This window comes from Budorcas taxicolor, chromosome 11 (genome assembly GCF_023091745.1).
Source record: "Budorcas taxicolor isolate Tak-1 chromosome 11, Takin1.1, whole genome shotgun sequence".
Taxonomy (NCBI): Eukaryota; Metazoa; Chordata; class Mammalia; order Artiodactyla; family Bovidae; genus Budorcas; species Budorcas taxicolor.
Window position 1 is genome coordinate 159,489,992 of NC_068920.1, and position 22,411 is coordinate 159,512,402.

The following is a 22,411-nucleotide window of genomic DNA, read 5'->3' on the forward strand; positions in this document are numbered from 1 at the left end:
GAACTGTTGATTTCCCCAGTTATTTCTACCCATGATCATTGAACACCAGTGAATCCCAGACACTGGCACAAAAGCAGATGTGTTAATTTATCTTTGAGAATAAAAGACTGAATGCGAAGCAAAGGAAACGGTCACTGTATATTTTGACTTATACTCAGCCCAAGGGCAGGCTACTAATTCCATTAAGCATCTTGCCAAAAATACAGTTGCCTTAAGTGGAGCCCATTAGGTGAAGAAATTAAGAGCCCCTGCCCCTCTCAGGCTTCCAGAAGTGTTGGTGGTCCCTAATGAGGACTGCTGCTGGCTCAAACACCAGGCAGGAAAGAACCTAAATGGCTGTGCTCTTGCAAATAGCAAGTCAAGGCTCTCTTAAAGAATTTCCTTTCACAAAATCAACACATTTTCATCAGAATAAGCAAACACACTTTTGTGTATCAGGACAGACACTGGTTATTCATAACACTAGCTGAGAGAGCTCCCTACAGAACAGAGCATGTGTGGAAACTGCTGCATAAAAGTTGTATTTCCTCAAGTCTACAAATAACCAATGAAAGAGAGGGTAGGGAGAAAAGGGAACCCTCCTACAGTGCTGATGGGAATGTAAGTTGGTGCAACCATCATGGAGAACAGTATGGAGGTTCCTCAAAAATCTAAAAATAGAGTTGTCATATGAACCCGGGGCTTCCCTGGTGGCTCAGATGGTAAAGAATCTGCCGGCAACGTGGGAGACCTGGGTTCCACCTCTGGGTTGGGAAGATCCCCTGGAAGAGGGCATGGCAACTCACTCCAGTATTCTAGCCTGGAGAATCTCCATGGACAGAGGAGCCTGGCGGGCTGTAGTCCACGGGGTCTCAAAGAGTCGGACATGGCTGGACGACTAAGCACAGCACAGCACATGAGATCCTGCAATTTCACTTTGGGGCAAATATCCAGACAAAACTAGAATTCAAAAAGATACCTGTACCCCAGTGTCACAGTAGCACTATTCACAAGAGCCGAGACACGGAAACTTAAATGCCCATCAACAGAACAATAGATAAGGAAGATATGCTACATATACACAATGGAATACTACTCAGCCATAAAAAGGACCAAAATAACGCCATCTGCAGCAATACGGATGGGCCCAGAGACACCATATGGTATGACTTCTATGTTGAATGTAAAATATGGCACAAGCGAACTTATCCTCAAAACAGAAACAGACTCAGAGACATGGAAGTAAGACTTGTGGTTGCCGACAGGGAGCAGGGGAGGGAGAGGGATGGTCTGGGATTTGCGGGTTGGTAGATGCAAACTGTTACATTTAGAATGGATAAACAATAAGGGCCTGCTGCGCAGCACAGGGAACTACAGCCAGTCTCCAGGGGTAAACTATCACGGAAAAGAATATTTTAAAGGAATGTCTATATGTGCATAACTGAGTCACTTTGTGGTACAACAGAGATTGGAGCAAGACTGTAAATCAACCATGCTTCAATTAAAAAAATGAAATAAATTTTAAAACAATCATCTTTCCCCCCTAAAAACATGAACAGTGAGCATCATTCTATCTTACAGTTGGAGATTTTTTTTAATTAATTTTTTGAAACTTTCAACTTTTTTAATTAAAAAAAATCTTGTTTTGGCCACTCGGCATGTGGGATCTTAGTTTCTGCTCTACAGCATAGTGAATCGGTTATACATTTAAGACTTCAAGATTTTGCTCAAGATCAGACAACTCACTTGTGAGCACAACATGGCCCCAGAGGCAAGGGGAATGTCCCTATCTCCCTTTGCTTTCATCTCTCACACTGCCAGAGTGCGCGCTGTTGCCTCAGCCGTGTCCAGCTCCGTGTGACTCTGTGGATTGCCACCTGCCAGGCTTCTCTGTCCCTGGGATTCTCCAGACAAGAATACTGGAGTGGGCTGCTGTGCCCTCCTCCAGGGGATCTTCCCAACTCAGGGAGCGAACCCAAGGCAGGAAGGAAACCTCATCTTTTGCATAGTGAGCCATTTCTCACCTTGTTAGAGATTAATGTGCTCAAACATAGAAAAATCTAGATGAAAAATGATTTTCTACTGCTATTGGAACTGAACCTGGAAACACTCTCTATTGGGAGTAATAAGATCCAGCAGTAATCCTGTAAATTCTAAACTGTCCCTTTGGGCAGGGAGGAACTCACCACTTTATTAAGTGGCTCAGAAGGTATTAGGGCTGACAGTTAAGAATGGTACTTCAGCAGGACAGTATTTCTAGTCAGCCACAAGAAACAATAGCTTGACCTAAAAATTTAAAAGCAGCTTGTTTTCAATGCCATCCGCCAAGTCAACGTTTTTAGAAAGGTCCTTTTAAATGCATCGGACAATACTGTTATGACACATGGTCACAAAGAGACCTGTAGATGCTCCTGCTTTCTGTAATAAACCCTGATCAAACCTTTTCTCTGGGGTAGGAAGGAGATTTTGTATTGAGAAGCAGAAGGACCTGATGGGAGGTTCTGGATATGCAGTGCCTACACATCAATACCAGCGAGGTGCTGCTGCTGCTGCTGCTGCTAAGTCGCTTCAGTCGTGTCCGACTCTGGGTGACTCCAGAGACGGCAGTCCACAAGGCTCCCCCGTCCCTGGAATTCTCCAGGCAAGAACACTGGAGTGGGTTGCCATTTCCTTCTCCAATGCATGAAAGTAAAAAAGTGAAAGTGAAGTCGCTCAGTCGTGTCTGACTCTTCGCGACCCCATGGACTGCAGCCCACCAGGCTCCTTCGTCCATGGGATTTTCCAGGCAAGAGTACTAGGCGGTTGGTACCTGTCTTGTTATGACCCTCCCCGCAACTCTGGAAGGTGGTTTATTACCATCAGCCTCAGTCACAGATTCAGAACTAGGTTGCTCAGAGAGTTTTACATCCTGACTAAGGTTTCCTAGCTAGTGGGGCTGTCGGAGACCTAAGCAGGTTTGTTGACTGCAGACCCTGGGTCCCTTTCTTGCCTCCCCAACCCCCGGGAGCTGAGGCTCTCCGGATATACTTCTGATTCAGGCTCTCCTCTCCTCCCAGGAAGATGTGAAGTTCACTGGCAGCCCTTCACAGTGCCGCAGCGAAGTGGCAACTGGATTTGACCCCAGAAGAGGTGGATTTGGTCTCTAGCTCTCTTGGGGTCCTTCTGCTGATAATTACCATCACCAGAAAGTAGAAGCAATAGCAATCCACTGTGGTTTTGAGAATCATCCTTAAGAAAATTAGATCACTTACTAAGAAAAGCCAGGGTAACCAAAAGTGAAAGGTCACAAGGAGAAAGGCTGCTTAGTACAAGAGGATCCCAAGGAGCCCTTTCTACAGCCCTTTCTATGCTGCAGAGACCTTCATACCCGTCAATCTGGCATCCTTGGATGTAAGTTCAAGAAAATAAACTCAGCGGGAATAACAGCATGTATGTGAACAACCACTGCCCAGAGAGGCGGGCTGGCTGGGGGCAAAATGTAAGACAATGAGCAAAATGTATAACAGCCCGCCCTTCCTCCTCATCAGTTATTATCACCTATAAAAACAAACACTTGAGGCCAAATGGTTAAATATCCAATATTATCAAAATAATGTTCAATATTAGAACATCAACATACTGCCATATCATGCATTCTAAATAATGGTAACTATCACCATGTAATAAAGCAAAAAATAAGTTCATAAATCATTATATTAAAACATCGGAAATGTACCTGTATTTATTGATATTCTTTCTAGAACTTTAAAAGTTTCACAGTTTCCTAAATTTTCATCTGAACAGAATTACAAAAGGCTTTAAGAGAGTACGTTGTTTACATCTCCTCCCAACAGAACATCTGACTCAGAGAGATGTAATTCTCCCTAAAATAAAAGGAATGCCATGTATTGCAAGATATCATTTAATGTGTGTCTGTACTACCTATCATTTACTCATTAAATTACTATAATTTTTTGATTAAAGAAGGAAAAGAATGCAAAGTACAGATATGACACACTTTAAAAAAGACGTATGATTAACAGAGAGGAAATTAAACAAAAGGATGTAGCCATAACACAGCACAGAGATACAGGATCCCCAGCTAGTAAAGTCTAACTGAGAACTAAGCTATGTTGAAGACGGCTGCTTCTGCTTCTCAATTCTTTCTTTCACTCCAAGAGTACTGATCGAAAGCCCGACACTCGTCACTCTTTCAGGGGCTGAGACAAGAAATGTCTTGTCCTTGTGGAGCTTGCCAACTCAACGGACATGAGTTTGAGCAAACTCTGGGAGACAGTGAGGGACAGGGAAGCCTGGTGTGCTGCAGTCCACGGGGCTGCAAAGAGCCGGACACGACTTAGTGACTGGACAGCAACAACAACAACAACATGATGTTATTTACATGAAAATGCAAACATGAGAATCTATCTCAGCTTTGCTTTAGTACAGCAAGTTAAGTCACTGAGCAACAGCAGCTAAAGAAAAATAAATAAATTAAGCAGGGGGAAGTAGCGTAAATGAGGTGGAGACGGTGGGAGGACCTTGTCACTTTTAAAAACTATTTATTTGTTTAGCGGTGCTGGGTCTTAGCTGTGGCACGCGGGATCTTTAGTTGTAGCACAGCAGCTTAACTGCGGCACATGAGCTCTAGTACCTGACTCGGATGGAACCTGGGCCGATGCACTGGGGATGCAGAGTCTTAGCCATTGGACCACCAGCAAAGTCTCTATAGTCTTAAATAAGATAAACAAGACAGACCTGAATGAGAAGCTGACATTCCTGAGGAAGAAGTCGGGAAGTGAGCTCTGCAGATACCTAGGGAAAAGTTTTACCAAGGCAAGAAAACGCAGTGCAAAGGCCCCGGGCCAGGATCGCAGGGGGCATGGGTGAGGAGCAGCCAGGAGGCCATGTGGTTGGAGGGGAGGCATTTAAAAAAGCAACAGGAGGCCAAGTCACGTGGACTTCACATTTTACGATTCACTCCAGAAAAGAGAATGAATATTTCCCTCGAAGGTAAATATACGGAGTTTTTAACTTAAGAGCGTTGGCTAAAATGCTAACCTGTAAGAGTGAAGGAAAGTCAGTAAGAGACACAAGGCACTGACCAAAGGAACAAATAAGAAGAAGGTGTTTAACATGGACTTTGCAGGGTCGAGGGAGATTCTGGACGCAGGGAAGCAGTCCAACATCGCAGCCCGATTCACTGTGTTTATTTTATGACTGTATGAGGGATTCTGCTTCATTCCAAACCTTAGTATTCTGTTTCGCTGCTTCCTTGCCATCATATAAAAGTTCCCCTTTCGTGAACAGTCTATAGAGCCTGTTACCCTACTGCAGCTCTGGCGCAAGGCTTCTCAGTCAAGATGGACATTTTGGGTCAGGTAATTCTTTGTCGTGGAGGCTTGTCCTGTGCATTATGGGATGTTAACAGCACTTCTGGGTTCTACCCACTAGATGCCAGCAGCAACCCCCACCCCCAGATATAATAACCCAAACAACCAAAAACATCTCCAGACATTGATAAATATTTGCTGGGGTGGGTAGAAAAAGCTGTGCCCTCTTGGGAATCACCGCTCTAATGTGAACAGACAAAAACCTCATCTCAACTTATTAACTTTGTTCCAAACACCTTCCTGCCTCAGGGCCTTTGCACGGCTGTACTCTCTCCTGAATTTCTGTCCCAGGTGACTCCTACTTGTCCCTCAGGCCCTCTGGGGAACTTTCGCCTGATATGGAGCATGAGCATGTCAGGGGTTCCCATTATATATTCATTTGTATGTATACATTTGTACTTTGTGGAGACTATCACAATTGCAATTAAATAATTATTTTGGTCATAATTATTTAATGTCTCCTCCATTTCAGCAAAAACTCTATCAGTCTTATTGGCTCATATATCTCCAGAGCACTCAGAGAAGGCTTCAAATGTATACAGAAGAGCATTTTGTCGTTGTTGTTCAGCTTCTCAGTTGTGTCCAACTGTGACCCTACAGACCGCAGCATGCCAGGCTCCTCCGTCCTTCACTATCTCCCAGAGTTTGCTCAAATTCATGTCCACTGAGTCAGTGATGCTATCCAACCATCTCATCCTCTGCCAGCCCCTTCTCCTGTGGCCTTCAATCTTTCCCAGCAGCAGGGTCTTTTCCAATGAGCCGACTCTTTGCGTGAGAAAAGCATGTCACTGGCCAACTTTGGTATTTTATTACAACAAATTATTAAGTGCCTCACAGGCAATCCAAGTACAGTGATACAGACCATGGCTTATATGATAAATCTCTTCGGTCAAAATCTTGACTATGAATATACTTTACTTGAGGGTACATTTTTCCCTTTTGTTAACAATAAAAGTCATGGAAAGACTGTAATGGTGATGAGAGGAACAAAAAGGCCCTTTATTAGATGATAATGAATGAGCCAGGGAACAGAGTGTCTGAAAGATGGCTGAGGCCATCTTTCTGGCTCTTTTGAACTCCTTATAAGGATTTATTTTAATACAATTTATTCCACACAGCAGACACCATATTACCTTGCTTACTCTCTTGTATGTCCCAGAGCCTCAGATATATTTAAATTCATCATAAGAGGTTAGTATTCTGGGGCCCACAGATGAGTTGCAGAGTATATAATGGACCCTTGAAATCGTACGTAAAGACCTGTAAACACTTTCTAGGAATTGAGTCCATAATTTTTATATGCTTCTCAAAGGTAGCAATTTAAGACCCACCGTCTCATATGATTTCATTTAACTTTGAAACTTCTCCAGAGGGACTTGCCTGGCGGCCCAGTGGTTAAGACTCTGCACTTCCAATGCAGGAGACAGGTTTGATTCCTGATTGGGGAACTAAGATCCCACATGCCTAGCGGCATGGTCAAAAAATAAATAAAATAGATAAGCAACATGGATTTACTGTATAGTACAGGAAACCACAAAAACAAACAAAAACTTCGAGGGACAGTCCCATCATCTTTGCTCCACCTCTTAGGAAGAAAAACAAATTTTAGTTACCGATTTCCTCTCCTGCTTCAGTTCCTGGACGTAGCGCACTAACTCTGCAATGATCTGAGAGGTCATATTCTCGGAGATGACTTCATGCTGCCCAGCATAATCGTTCATTTCATTCAGGGTGGCAAGGAAGGCTTTGCAAGCCGTGTACCTACAGAACAGAACACACACCACTCCTTTTCAAACAGGGCACATCCTCTCTCACGTGGCTTCCCGCCAGCGAAAGAGTAATTAACATTACTATCAGGGTAATATGCCTCCAGCTCCCACAGGGTCTTGACAAATTCATTACACATCAGGGTGTTCTCATCAAAATGGCACATAATTAATTACAACCGAAACAGTTTTCATTTTGAGAAGCCAAATTGCTCTATATCAGGCAATATTTGGCTTTGTCACTAGCCCAGGTAAAACCCAAAATACATACACCTACTATAGGTACTAATGTCATGGATATTTAGATCTAAATTAGAGGTGATAATTTTGGGCTATTCATATTAAGATGTCTTAACTGCTGTCTGAAACGGACGTATTTCCTGGATGAATGAGATGCCTGATATTACCAAAATGTAGAGTGCACAGTCCATTCACACTTCCTATATTTGCTTATACACACTTCCTGTATTAAGCTTTTCCTAATTACCTTAATTGAAACAATCTGGAAAAGGTCTAGTGCCTCTTTAAGAAATGTTATTTGAGTAAGTTTTTATTGTCTTTCCCCCCATTTAAAAATTGACACAAATATGAATGAGGAATGCAATTTGTTTTTGTAGATACACTACATCTACAGAATATATGTAGATTGCCTTTATAATCATCCCAAGGACATATACATACTGCCACATAACAATCAATGATAGACACACCTGTATTCTTCTTCCTCTTTCGAGTTCTTTTTAGGTTGGTATTTCTTTGAAAGATTCCTGAAACAAAAAGGCAGACATATCACCTTATACAGAAGATAACTGAGAAATCAGAGACAAAAGATAGTGTTTTTGTTTACAAGTTAAAAAGTCACAAAATGGTCACAGCTGAACCATTTATTTCCTTCCATCTTTCGATGTGAAAGACTTGCGTAGGTTTGAATCTTTTAGAGAAAGATAGAGCAAATATGAATAGACACGGTCACCAGTTAGTCACTTACCTGGATGTTAAGACCTGACATTATTTAACTAGAGAGGGCAGACCCTGTGTTTCTATGCAGTGGATTTTATTTACAGCACTGAGCTGGGGTAGTTTTTCTTACCAGGTCACCATCCCATATACTCATCCTCAGTCAAGCATTATTGGTTTAAATCCAAGGCAAACATACGGACTGGGTCCGAATGTTTAAAATTAAAATTCAAAGGGCATGTTTTCAAGGCTCTGTGGCTTCTCTTTCAAAGAGTTAATGAAAACCACTTGTGTGAATAAGTCTCCTTAAAGGAAGTAGAAACGATATTTGGAGGGATGTTTATGCTAAGACATTTAACTAGGAAAAATTTTAACCTGTGTAGCAGGCTCACACTGAACACACTCAGATTAGCCAAAATTGCTCTAATCTCTCTTCCTAATCCCACCTCCAGGTCAAGAATCCAAATACTCCCCTCTACATTCTGCTGGAGAAGGTAATGGCAACCCACTCCAGTGTTCTTGCCTGGAGAATCCCGGGGACGGGGAAGCCTGGTGGGCTGCCGTCTACGGGATCGCACAGAGTCGGACACGACTGAAGTGACTTAGCAGCAGCTACATTCTGCATGCTTAAATTTACATAAAAACGAAGAGTGATCTTGAAAAAAGAAAATTCACTAATGGCTCCAGGGATTGATTTCTCTTGGGTCCTATTTTGGCTTCCGAAGTTAGAAGAACAGCCGTAGATAAAGAAGGTGTGGTAACATATGTACAAGGGAATACTATGCAGTCATAAAAAAGCACGAAACAATGCAATTTGCAGCAACATGGATGGTCCTAGACACTATCACACTAAGTGAAGTAAGTCAGAAAGAGAAAGACAAATTCCAAAGTTCGGCACCGAGGAACCTGGCTATGAAACAGAAACAGACTCACAGATACAGAGAAGAGATTTGTGGTTGCCGAGGGGGAGGGGCTGCGGGAGGGAAGGACTGAGTGTTTGGGATTAGTAGATGCAAATGATTACCTGTAGAATGAATGGACAATAGGGTCCTACTGAATAGCACAGGGAACTATATTCAATGTCCCAGGATAAACCATAACGGGAGGAAATATGAAAAAGAACTGACTCGGTAAGTGTATGTATAAATGAGTCACTTTGCTGTACAGCAGAAATGAATACAACATTGTAAACCAACTTCAATTTTTACAAAAAGAAGAAGGGGAGGAGAAAGAACAGTCCTAGGAGGTGACTAGTGGTCCACAGTGAGACTCTCCATATGATACCATTTCACTATTCACTTCTCTTTTTATTCCCTATTGCTATTCCTCTTTCATAGTAGCTACTTTCATTATTTCACATTTAATTTCTTTCATTTCCCCTGAATCTACAGATGTGCCTAGAGAAGTATACAATAGTAAATTTGCAATTTTGATCATGGTACGTTTTACAGACAGAGTGAAACGTGAGTTCGTCTCCAATAGGTGTAGTAACATGAGAGGCAGAGGACTTCAGTAAAAAGGACATTGCTCTGGGAATCCAGAGACCATGTGTCTGGATGGTGTGACCTCGAGCAAATCAATGGGCAAGTCTGTGCTTCCAGTTCCTCATCTCTAACCCTGAGGCAGGGGTGTGAAATGACCTCTCTTGCCCCGGAAAGTTTCGAAATTCCAAGGGAATATACATCACCCAATAGAATAGTGATTGCTGCAATTACTTAAAAAAGGCAGTACATAACAATTCAAAATTTTTAAGTAGATAAACTGATAAAAGAAAAATGTACCGACTTGGAGGTTGCTATCACATCAGCTGTGCTTCAACTACACGGTGTTTTCTCTACTGATAACTCTGACAGCAAAGATCATCTGGTAGATTTAGATTCAAAAGACTGTGAAGAAGCAGTATTTCCTAAATATTAAATATCTAAAGCAAGTACTTTAGAGAAAAACAATAATGCAGACAAGAGAAATCTTGCATATCAAAAACACAGTGGAACTCTTTGAGTTGGTCTACCACATTTCATCTTTAAAGATGTGGGGACTTCCCTGGTGGTCCCGTGATTAAGAATCTGCCTTCCAATACAGGAGACGTGGGTTTGATCCCTGGTTGGGGAACTAATATCCCACGTGCCTTGGAGCAACTAAGCCCCTACACCACAGTGAAGACCCAGTGCAGCCAAAAAACAGATTTAACAAGAACAGTAGCTCCAACTTACATGTACCAGGAATATTAAAAGGGGAGCCATGGAAAGCAGATGACTAGATAATCAATAGATTCTTTTGCAAATATATTTAAAGTAGCATATATGTGATCTGCAGTATTGAAAAGCCTAGAAGTTTCATGAGACATTTTTAGTGCATGGTTTTAAATAATGACCATCTCTTCTGCTAACCATAAACTACAAATGGAAAAATGCCACTTCTAAATTCACACCTTACATAAAAATCCATTCAAAACTGTTATTTTAGAGGTTTATTTAAACCCACACTTTCTTTTTAGCTTCCAGTCCTTAGCCATAAAAATAGTTCAAATTTTATACCTAATTGAAGGAAGCAGAGCTTGAAGAGATCCAGGAGAAACCAGCACTTTTTATAGTTCCGTTTTCCCAGTCAAATCCGAAACAGGATTAAAGACCTGTTGTGGGTGATCTCCAGTAAAGATGGTCTTTCTGTGCATGAGTATTACTTTGACAGTTTTAAACATATATAGCATTCAAATGCTTCTTAAAAGCATCAGTGAATAATTCACTCTATAAATGCTAACAGAAAACTAAAACCTTAAGAGGTCTAGAAAAGAATTTCAGATCCAAAGATACTTCTGTCAGGGACCACTACAGAAAAGAAAAAGAGAGCAATTGCCTTTCCATTCTCTCGAGATGGGTTTTCTTGCCCTATGTGTATGAAGTTATTTTAAAAATAAGCAAGCAATAAACCACCAAAAGCAACTTTAAATTTATGAGATCTTTCTGAGAAACAAGTGTTTTATATATTTGCTCTTCAGATAGGCTAACTAAAAGGTAGGAGGAAAATACACATCTTTTAATAAAAATACTAGACTTAAATTTGGTTGTTCCTAAGAGCTGCCAGGAGGTTTTAAAAAAGGAGATGCTTAGGCTCCATTTCAGATCCTCTGAAATGGAAGGTCTAGGGCTGGACCCAGGAAATTTTTTTTTTCTATCTTTCTTTTATACTTTTAAAAGCTCACTGCAGATTTCCAGATAAAGATGGCAAAATAAAATCTCATTAGAGAATTGCACTTTTTTCCAACAAGAGGTGAAATAAAAGCCCGGAAATTTTCCAGAGCAGAAAATAAACCAATGAAGAAGGGCACATAACCTCAGTCTACACACTTTGAGAAGTGGTGACCCATGTGAGGGATGGAAGGTTCTAGAACAGTGTACAACAGATGTTTGACCCCTCCCTCACAGTCACTGGAAGGGAAAGAAGTCCACGGAACATGGACTGACTGAAAATCGAGTCAGACAGAAGTTAGATGAGGGGTGAGCCGGCACTCAGGGACAGAGGCAGAAACTCTCTGGGAGGGGGACAGGCAGGCTGAGCACCCGATTCCAGGGCCTGGCAGGGGCCGGGCTGGCCGCCTGGGCCTCCACTTCCCAGGGCCGCAAGCCGAACGCCTGGAGGAGATCACCCCAAATCTAAGGATTCCCAAGGAACAGGAGTGAATGCTTATGACCTAATGGAGTGAATGTCAAAACAGAAACACTGGCAAAGTTTCAGAAGAGACAATGAAACTCAGAGTCTCAAAGACAAGAGGTACAAAGTCAGGCGCCCCATGGGGTTAACCGAAACTGGCGATTAACACGAATTCTTGAGCTTGCCTTCCAGTTTGTTAAAAACCCCTCTGCTTGTACCCTGCCTTCACCATTCAAGCTTGCTTTCTTGCTACAAAAGCCTTGCTTGTCTTCCAAGCATTACGCAGCTGAAACAGTAAGATGTTTGCCTGGATTGTTTTCCAGGAACCTGGAATCAGCTGTGTTGAGCTCAAGTTTAAGCCAACTAACACTGGTTTTGTGTCTTCGTTGCTCAGTCATGTATGATTCTTTGAGACCCCATGGACTGTAATTCGCCAAACTCCTCTGACCATGGAATTCTTCAGGCAAGAATGCTGGAGTGGGTAGCCATACTCTTCTCCAGGGGATCTTCCTGACCCAGGGATCGAACCCAGGTCTCCTGCATTGAAGGTAGATTCTTTACCATCTGAGCCATCAGGGAAGCCCCACCTAAAACTGGAGCTGCACAGGTGTCCAGTGAATGGCCTTTTGATGGCAGAGGGTCAGAAACTCCACCCTCAGATCATGCTAAGCACTTCCATTTTGGAACATGCATCCCACAAAGAAGCAAGCAACTCAGGTACACCTGCACAGAAAGCGAATGACCTCATCCTACCTGCACTCATCTTTCTCCACACCTAAGGCCAACCACCGCCCTGCTTCTTTAAGAAATATCCCACGCCCCTCACCTTCCAGGAGGCTGATCTGGGACTTGTTCTCCTGTCTCCTCCCTTGGTAGCCTAAGCCACGCACATGCTTTATCTCATTCAGACCCCTCAACCACCTTGGAAGGCAGGAAAGATCATCATCCTTACTACTCACATATTACAGATGAAAAAAGACAAAGCACATAGAGGAATCTGCCCCAAATCATTATTACTGTTAAGTGGAAGAACATTCCGGACACTAAGACTCTAGGGTGGGGTCCCCCACCTCCGGGATCTGATGCCTGATGATCCAAGGTGGAGCTGATGTAATGATAATTGAAACAAAGTGCACAGTAACTACAATGCACTTGAACACCCGAGACCGTCCCTCCCCCACCCCAGCCCATGGAAAACCTCTCTTCCACGAAACCGGTGTGCCAGAAAGGTTGGGGACTGCTGCTCTAGAATCTGTCCCTTTTAAGCACTTCACCAAACTGCCTGCATTAAATATAAGCAAGGCGAAAAGATGCAATGTAATACAGAGGACAAGGGAGGAAGAAAATGAGAGAGAAAGACCCAATTTGGAAGAAAATATATAAGGGCATGAAATAGACAGCTGACTTTGCAATTGAAAGTGCTGTAAAGAAAATTGATAAAGAGGGGTCAACCACAAAGCCTTGCTTGGAAAAGTTACCAAACTGCTAAGTGGCACAAAAAGGTTCTTCGTAGAGTCAAAAAAGGGAGCCACCTACAAAGAATAAATATTTGGCTGCCCCTAGACTTTTCCATCGGAGAAGGCAATGGCACCCCACTCCAGTACTCTTGCCTGGAATATCCCATGGATGGAGGAGCCTGGTGGGCTGCAGTCCATAGGGTCACTGAGAGTCGGACACAACCGAGCAACTTCACTTTCACTTTTCACTTTCATGCATTGGAGAAGGAAATGGCAACCCACTCCAGTGTCCTTGCTTGGAGAATCCCAGGGACGGCGGAGCCTGGTGGGCTGCCATCTATGGGGTCGCACAGAGTCGGACACAACTGAAGCGACTTAGCAGCATCAGCAGCAGCAGCCGCAGCAGCAGCAGCCTTTTCCACCAGAAGATAATGTAGCAACAAAGTTTGGAGAGAAAGAATGACCAGAGAATAATTTAAGTCACATTGTTGTTAGGTGCAGTCTATCCTCCACTATCTGGGGTCCACATCCATGGTGTCAATGAACTACAGATGAAAAATATTGGGGTGGGGGATTCCAGAAGGTTCCCCAAAGCAAAATTTGAATCTGCTTCATGCTGGCAACAGTTGACACACTATTTACATTGTATGAGGTATTATAAGGAATCTAGAGATGATTTAAATATTTGGAAGGATGTGTGTAGGCTATACACAGATATTATGCCTTGTTATATAAAGCAACTTGAGCATCTTCAAATCTCTGTATCTGAGGAGGTGGTTCCTGGAACCAATGTTTGCAGACACTGAGGGATGACTGTAGAGTGGTATTCTCAAACAAGAAAGAACTCAAGGAGCATGCCAAAAGTTCCCATCAGGGGTAAAATATCCCTATTTTTCTTGATGCCAACAAACAAGGGGAGAGGCTGTGGGTAGAGGGAATGCTGATGAACATGTATCTGTAATTAAGGCAAACTAACTGTGAGACTCATTTTATAAACCAAGTTACATAACTCAACTAGGAGAGGAAGTAAAAGACGTAAATACTCTTTCCTTTATCTTTCCTAGCAGTGAGTCAACTGAGCCTGTTTAAAATTACAACATGAGTTAAAAACAAAACAAATAACAATAAAAACACACACAAAAAAACCCCACCAAACAGTAATGACAACCTGCTTTTTTTTTTTTTTTTTTTTTTTGCTAAATCTTATAAGAATTTAATATTTCAAGCTTGGTAAATCCTTCAGGTTTCACTTGAATATCTTGCTAACTGTTCAAACAAATTTAAATTCAATACCTTGTATATACAATATGCAGTATATTTTATAAAATGACTTTGACAATTTCCTTTTATTTACAATGGGCTCCAATTAAAAAAAAAAAACAAAAAAAAACCCGACCAGGATAAGAATGGCTCAAGAAGAAAGTACAAATGACTCCAATGCATAAAAACATATTCAACCTCATTCTTACTAAGAAAAACATAAATTACTAGTCAGATCTAGCAATTTTTACTTATCAAATCAGCAAAGATTAAAAAAAGACAGGTTAACAAGAAATACTGAGGGTCAAGGCAGGTAGCAGTGCCATGCACTCTGGTATGGTAATACAGTTTCCAAGAAAGGCCACTTGGCAAATTTTACCAGAACCAAAGGGCTACTTTTAGGAACTTATTCTCTAGACATGTTTGTCCAAGTGTTTCATTCAAAGTTATCCATCGCAACTTTGTTCAGAGTTGCAAACAGCTGGAAACGATCAAGGTATCCACCAATCCAGTACAACACTGTATAGCTGTGAAAGATAAACATGAAATCCTAGAATAATCTGCACGGTACAAAAAGGCAAGGCCACCCTGAGCTTCAGGGAAGCAAGGATTAGAAGTTTCAATCATATGAGTTCATTACCTGGTCATAACAAATAAGTCACTGTTTTGTTTCGTTGTTTTTTTTTTTTAAGAAACAGTTGCTAAGGGGCAATCAATAGTTGGTTCTCTTATATAGGCCATATAACATATTTTAAGATTATATTAAGAATTTAACCCTGCCTTGAATGGAGGGGATTCCCTGGTGGCTCAGCAGTGAAGAATCTGCTTACAATACAGGAGACATGGGTTCGATCCCTGGGTCGGGAAGATCCCCTGGAGGAGGGCATGGCAACCCACTCCGGTATTCTTGCCTGGAGAATTCCATGGACAAAGGAGCCTGGTGGGCTATAGTACATAGGGTTGCAAACAGTCAGGCGTATCTGAAGCGACTGAGCACTCATGCACACATGCCTTGAATGGAGTGTAACTATAGCAGGTATCAGCAAACTTATATATTGAAGCATATATACACACACACACACAAGCAAGCTTAGAAAGGACCAGACACTAAGTATTTCAGACTTGCAAGCAGGTCATGGTCATGTGGTCTCTGTTGCACTGTTCCACTGCCTTTTTTTTTTTGTTTTGCAAAAGCAGCCACAGACAATACATAAATGAATGGATGTGCCTGTGTTCCAACAAAACTTTATTTATAAAACCAGGCAGTGATGGATTGGGCCACAGAGGTGGCCAATAGTTTGTTAACCACTGACCTACAGAAACCAAAGCCTTAATTATCATCTTCTACATCTAAAATAAGTTAGCATTTTTTTTCTTCTAATGCAGAAAAGAATTGAACGACAGATATCTCCCCCCAAAAGTGATGTTTTTCAACATCATACTGGTATTTCAAGCAAGTCTTTGTTGAATATGCTCCAGTCACACTGGCTGGAACTTTTCATTCCTCGAACTTATCTCTACTGTAGGAGCTCTGCACTTGCTGATTCCTTGGCCTGGAAGAATGACTCTCAGACCTTTGCTTGCTGTCTGTCAGTTTTCAAGCTATGGATTTTCCCTGGCCAGTGTGACTAAGTAACCCTTCCCCCACATCAGGCTTTAATATTAGAAAGTTATCAGCACTTTGGGAAAACCAGAAAGTACAGCAGGGAGGCAAGGAGGCCCTCACTGTGCAGGTGACATTTGAGCAAAGACGTGAAGGAGGTGAGGCAGTTGGCCACGTGGATCCTGGGAGATAAAACCTCTGTGTGATCTGTATGAACGGCCGTGTAACATCCCTGCGGCGAAAACAGGCCTGGCACGTACAAGATTGAACAAGGAGGCGGGGATGGTTAGAGCAGAGATACGAAGGGAGAGAAGATGTCACAGAGGGAGGGAGACCGCTTGTGTCGGCTTTGTAGGACATACAGCGTAAGGATTTCGGATTTACTCTGAGGGAAACTTGAGTGGAGGGGGCAGTGAGGGGAGGGAGAACTGGGCTGCAGAGATGCAGATTTTGAGCGGAGAGATGCCTTTTCAGATACGTTACATGTGAGATGTTTTCTAGACATCCGAACGGACATTCTGCGCAACCTGCTTCTGGAGTTCAGGATAGAGGTCTAGCTTGGAGACACACGTCTGTTGCCATAGAGACCATCCTGAAAGCCAGGAGACAGACAAGATCACCAGGAGGGCACAGACTGAGAAGAAAAGAGGACCGGGAGTTGGGCACTGGGGCAGATTAGAGTGAAGGGGCGGGAGGTGACAAGGAACCTCTAGGGAGCCTGAGCAGAGCCTTCCAAAGAGCTTTCGGTGAGACAGGAAGGAAGCCTAGAGATGGGGGTTTCAGATGCCAAGTGAGGGAAGTGTTTCGAGGAGGCAGCATCCACCCCATCAAAGCTGCTGAGGGGTCAAGGATGGTGAGGACTGAGGACAGGCAACTGGCTGGGCCAGGATGAAGGTCACGGGCACCCCCAAGGAGCAGTTCACACAGGTGAGCTTAATAAGGAGAGGAGGGGTGAGCTCAAAAGTTTTGTTTTCTTTGTGGATTTTCAACGACGGGAGACAGTGGTGCGTTTTTGTGCAGATGGGGATCATCTAATAGAAAGTGAAGCACTGATAACACGGAGATGGAGGGAAAACTAGTGGGACAGAGTTCTGGGAAGGGCCAGTGTGTAAGAGGTGGGCTGGGATTCGGACAGGAGCATCAGGTATGGGAACAGATTCGGACAGGTGGGTTACAGAGTGTGAGACTCTAAGGACGTTTTCCTGGAACCGCTTCAATTTTCTCAGGGAAGCAGGAAGCACGCAGTGAAGATAGGAAGGAGATGTTGGGCTCTGTGGCAAGGAGAGCCGTGAAAGACTCAGGCAAATGGAAAAGCAGATCAACAAGACACTCTGATTACTCCTCAGCACCAAGGGCCCTGCCCAGATCTCAGTCTTAAGGATTAGAAGACACTTCCAGAGGACTAGTAATTGTATTGAAGGCAAGGTTCAATTACTCATTATCTGTTTTTGTCAACTTCTCCCATAAGCACAGGACTTTCCTGGTGGCTCAGAGGGTAAAGAATCCACCTACAGTGTAGGAGACCTGGGGTTCGATCCCTGGCTTGGGAAGATCCCCTGGAGGAGGGCATGGCAACCCACTCCAGTATTCTTGCCTGGAGATCCCCATGGACAGAGGAGCCTGGTGGGCTACAGTCCATGGGGTCGAAAAGAGTCGGACACGACTAACCGACTAAGCACACACCCATAAGCACAAATTTAGACACTTTGCATGGAGTAAAACAAATGTTAACATTTAAATCTTAGGAAAAGGACTTCCCAAGAGATAACAGCCACAGCAGTAACACTGCTATTCTAGATCCGAAACAGGGGGAAATGGTCTACGGAGAGCTATTAAATGTTACCCCAAACCTACTGCTGGAATTGGGAGTCTTTTCCAATAGCCTCCAGTTTTGTGACCTAAATCCTCGCTCACAGAGAATGATGAGAAAGGGCAGGGAGACAGGTGCTGCCCAGAGGGCAGCAAAAGCAGCGCCTTTCTGTCCTGACACAGAACCGGTGGAGAAGCTTGCCGAGGACAGACTTCGCGACATCAGCTGACAAACCTTCCAAGCAGAACAAGGCAGTGGCCGAGGCTCCAGGAAAGAGGAGACAATGCCAAGAGAGAAAGTCAAGGAAGGCAGGGAAATCCTTTAGGGGAGACTAGCAGCAGCAGCAGCAGCAGCACGCTTTGGCTAAAGCTGTTGCGCAACCCATCTCCACAGAGAAGACACCGGTGCAATGTTTAAATAATCAACAGGGAGCAGCTCGTTCGCCACGCCCACTGTCAGTAATGAAGCTTTCAACTGCTAATGAGGCTGATGCACATAAGGCATCAGAAGTTCATCTGCAATAAAATTTATTTATAAAAATAAGTTTATTTATTAAATTCTTATTGAGTCAATTTAATTTTACTTAAGTTTTATTCAGCAAAATTAAATAAAGACAATTTTATTCATAGTAAATAAATTATCAAATTATTATTAAATAATATATTTATCACTAAACAAATTTGTTGTTGCTGCGGCTCCGTCGCTATGTCATGTCCGACTCTGTGACCCCATGGACTGCAGCACGCCAGGCTCCTCTGTCCTCCACTACCTCCCACAGTTTGCTCAAATTCATGTCCATTGAGCCGGTGATGCTATCTAACCATCTCATCTTCTGCCGCCCCTGTCTCCTGTTGCCTGCAGTCTTTCCCAGCTATACTATTAAGCAAATAAATAGTAAATTTATAAAAAAATCTTTATAAAAATGATTTCATTGAGCAATATAGATTGTATTTTATCTACTCAATGGAAACAAAACTTATCATCCATGAAGTGCACCATACGTACCACTTAGGCACTTATTAAACGACAACAAGAGCTCTCTAAGATGATTCTTTCAAAGATACACGACATTCACCTTGTCCAGATGGTCTCTGGATTAAAATGAAATGTTTCTAAATTGAAAGTCATCTAGATATTCACAATCTGCACAAACCAACCAAACAAGAAATCATTAAAGATCTTGCCACTTCAAGCTTAGTTCTGCCAGCAACTTTTAAATATTTTATGTAAGAACACAAACTTCTTGGATAATTTTGTCCTTGGAGTTGTAAGAAGGGCTGCCTGAGGACTGCTCAGCTGCTGCTGGAGGGAACATGAATCAGACGAGCTCTCTGGAAAACTGACTCCATCTGCTAAATCTAAACACACACAAAGCCTAAGACCCAGGAATCCCACTCCTGGGCATGTACTTTATACCCCAAGTTGGAAACAAGCAATAGCCTAGCGGCAGTAGACTGGACAAGCTTTGACACACTCATCAACCAAAATAAAAAGCACCACAACATGTAACGAATGAATCTCACAGACGTAATGAAGAACAAAGGAAACCAAATAAAACAGTGCATAATAAATAATAACATTCACCAAAGCTTCAAAAACATGCCAGACCAATCCATGTGGTCGGAGATCAGCAGAGTGGTCAACCACGGGGGCAGGGGAGGGGGATGAACCAGAAGGGACTGGGGGAGTGGGGGCTGAGGCTGGTAATTTTCTGTTTCTTGACTTGGGTGCCGATCACATAATTGTATTCACTCTGAAAATTTCTAGAGTCATACACTTATGATATGTGTACTTCTCTGTTGTTATGTTTCAAATAAAGTTTTCTGGGAAAAAAAGAAAGGTGCTCCAAAATTCAGCTGCTAACCTTTTAAGCAACAGAGCATAAAAGCCATAACTTGGTTTTTCTGTTTACTGTGCTCTGAAAAATAATTTTCTATATGAAAAAAAATTGCTTTTACTGCAATATAAGCTTTCCTGAAAGGGGGAAATCAATATTTAAAGGCTTACACATTTATGGTATAAAATGAGGGTATAAATGACCCTTACATTCATTCTTCAGTTAACAAACAACCTTTCTCAATATCAACTTACCTGAGTTGTTTTGCATAGCTGAGTTCAATCTCTGTCCTCTCCTTTACAAATTTGATGTATTTCTCAAGAATATCAATTCCCCACTGTGTGTGTTTTTCTAAGTTGTCAAATTGGTCCTGTTAATAAAAAAAAACAAAGGCAGAGCTTGTAATCTTTGTCTGTGATTAACATAACTTCAGTTCTCTCAACAATATATCAGTACGTAGAAAGCAGTTCTAACATTTTCCATGATTGTACTTGGGTGCTTTTTCGTTGAGCAATTTTAAATCAACATTACCAAATTTGGTTTGAAAACTGCCTGAGATATTGAACTCTGACCCATCCATTCACGTTCCTTATTCCTGTTTAGAAACGTGGTGTTTGGATATATTTAATGTATTGGCACAAAGCAGAGTGTCTTCTGCAGATACCAAAAATTGAGAGATGAAACACACTCCCCAGTTAACTCAGCCACACTCTTAGCACCTGAAGGGTCATTTGGGAGTTAACTTTCAACATAAGCTCATTGAAATTTGGGGCAAAGAAATGGGAGAGAGAAGAGTTACAAAATACTACTTTCTTCAAACAAATAAAATGACTCACATGGACTCTATTCAATATTCACCCATGCGTCAAGCCTACCGTGTGGGGCAGGAATGGCGACTGGGGCTAGGGAACCAAGAATAAAAATATGGCCCCAACGTGCCGAGTGCTTGAGAATGGCAGTCTGGAAGAGTGAGAGCGGTAGGTATTCCAGCCACAGCTAATGCAAAGACAGGGAGAGGACCAGGAATCAGGTGGACTGGTCTTGCTAGAGCCCAAGGTGGGGGTAGGATGCAAGGGAACGAGTGGCAGTGGCTGATGGAACCCGAGGGTCCCGGCTGAATCACCCAAGGCCTTGAACGCTGAGTTAAGGTGCTCAGACTCTCTGGTGGGCACTAAAGGGCTTGCAAATGGAGGGGCACTGCCAGAGATACATTTAGCATCACCAGGAGCTGGAAGTCAGGGGACGGTTCAGTAATCCAAAGGCAAAAAACCAGGAGCAGAGGGAAGGAGTCTACAGATCATGAACAAACAATCAGCGAGCATGCAAATAGTTCCATTTAGAATGCATGAACAAGGACCTAGTGTATAGCCCAGGGAATTATATTCAGTATCCTGGGATAAATCATAATGGAAAAGAATGTTTAAAAATGCATTGAAAAGACTATAAGAAAAGAATACAGATATGCGTATAAGTCAGACACTTTGCTATACCACAGAGATTGGCACAACACTGTGTATCAACTATACTTCAATCAGAAAGGCTTCCCTGGTGGTTCACATGGTAAGAATCTGCCTGCAATGCAGAAGACCTGGGTTCAATCCCTGGGTCAGGAAGGTCCCCTGGAGAAGGGAATGGCCACCCACTCCAGTACTCTTGCCTGGAGAATTCCATGGACGGAGGAGCCTGGTGGGCTACAGTCCATGGGCTCGCACCACTGAGCTCAAACTCAGCTAGCCTTCACGACAGATTAGACGGAGAGTTGGAAGGGATGTGCAGGGCAGAATCCTAGGGTGGCTGCTTGGTTCTGCTTCATGGAACCCTAACTCAACAAATCACTTCACCCCACACTGCTGCCGCCTCTGGCTGTCTTCTCCACGAAGCAGAACTCGGTCCCACAAAACAGTTGGAGAAACCTCAACGTAAGAAATTCAGGTTTTCTTGGATGTCCCTGGTGGGGTACCGTGAATAAGAATCCACCTGCCAATACAGGGGACATGGGTTCGCGCCCTGGTCTGGGAAGATGCCACATGCCAGCAGGACAACTAAGCCCGTGCTCCACAGCCACTGAGCCTGTGTCCTAGAGCCCGTGAGCTGCAGCCACTGACGCCCATGCGCCTAGACCTGTGCTCTGAGACAAGAGGAGTCACTGCAAGGACAAGCTCGTGCACAAAAGCAAAGTAGCCCCCACTTTCCCCAGCTAGATACAGCCCATGCAGAGCAGCGAAGACCCGGCACAACCAAAAATAAACAAATAATTAATTTAAAGGAGAAAAAAAAAGAAATTCAGGTTTTCTTTTACTAGAATGTTTTCTAATTGAAAATTAACACTGTAAAATGTTTATCTCGATATCTAATAACGTTTACTGTTACCATAAAAAAAATCGAGTGAAAGAAAGTGAAAGTGAAAGTCACTCAGTCGTGTCCGACTCTTTGCGACCCCATGGACTGTACCATCCATGGAATTCTCCAGGCCAGAATACTGGAGTGGGTAGCCTTTCTCTTCTCCAGGGGATCTTCCCAACCCAGGGATTGAACCCAGGTCTCCCTCACTGCAGGCGGATTCTTTATCAGCTGAGCCACCAAAAATCAAGGACCAATATTAAAGACTTTCATTGATTCCTGGTCCCCGATAATAGATTTCACAAACTGAGACTTCACTGCTCAAGAAGGTTATTTATGTTACCTCTAAAGACAAGGATGGTCAGGCAAATTTGAAGTG

The 22,411-nt window shown here is 42.9% G+C and overlaps 1 protein-coding gene across 1 annotated transcript in view; it reads right to left on the reverse strand.

The window, feature by feature from the left end:
* FNBP1 (formin binding protein 1) overlaps positions 1 to 21,803 on the reverse strand; it is an 81,558-nt gene extending 59,755 nt beyond the window's left edge. Inside the window, exons 1-4 of the mRNA XM_052648286.1 lie at positions 21,798 to 21,803; positions 19,947 to 20,062; positions 7,828 to 7,884; positions 6,965 to 7,112 (exon numbers count right to left, since the gene is read on the reverse strand). Coding sequence (XP_052504246.1) covers positions 6,965 to 7,112; positions 7,828 to 7,884; positions 19,947 to 20,062; positions 21,798 to 21,803 — 327 coding nt within the window. The remainder of the gene's footprint in view (positions 1 to 6,964; positions 7,113 to 7,827; positions 7,885 to 19,946; positions 20,063 to 21,797) is intronic.
* Between the last annotated feature and the right edge of the window lie 608 nt (positions 21,804 to 22,411).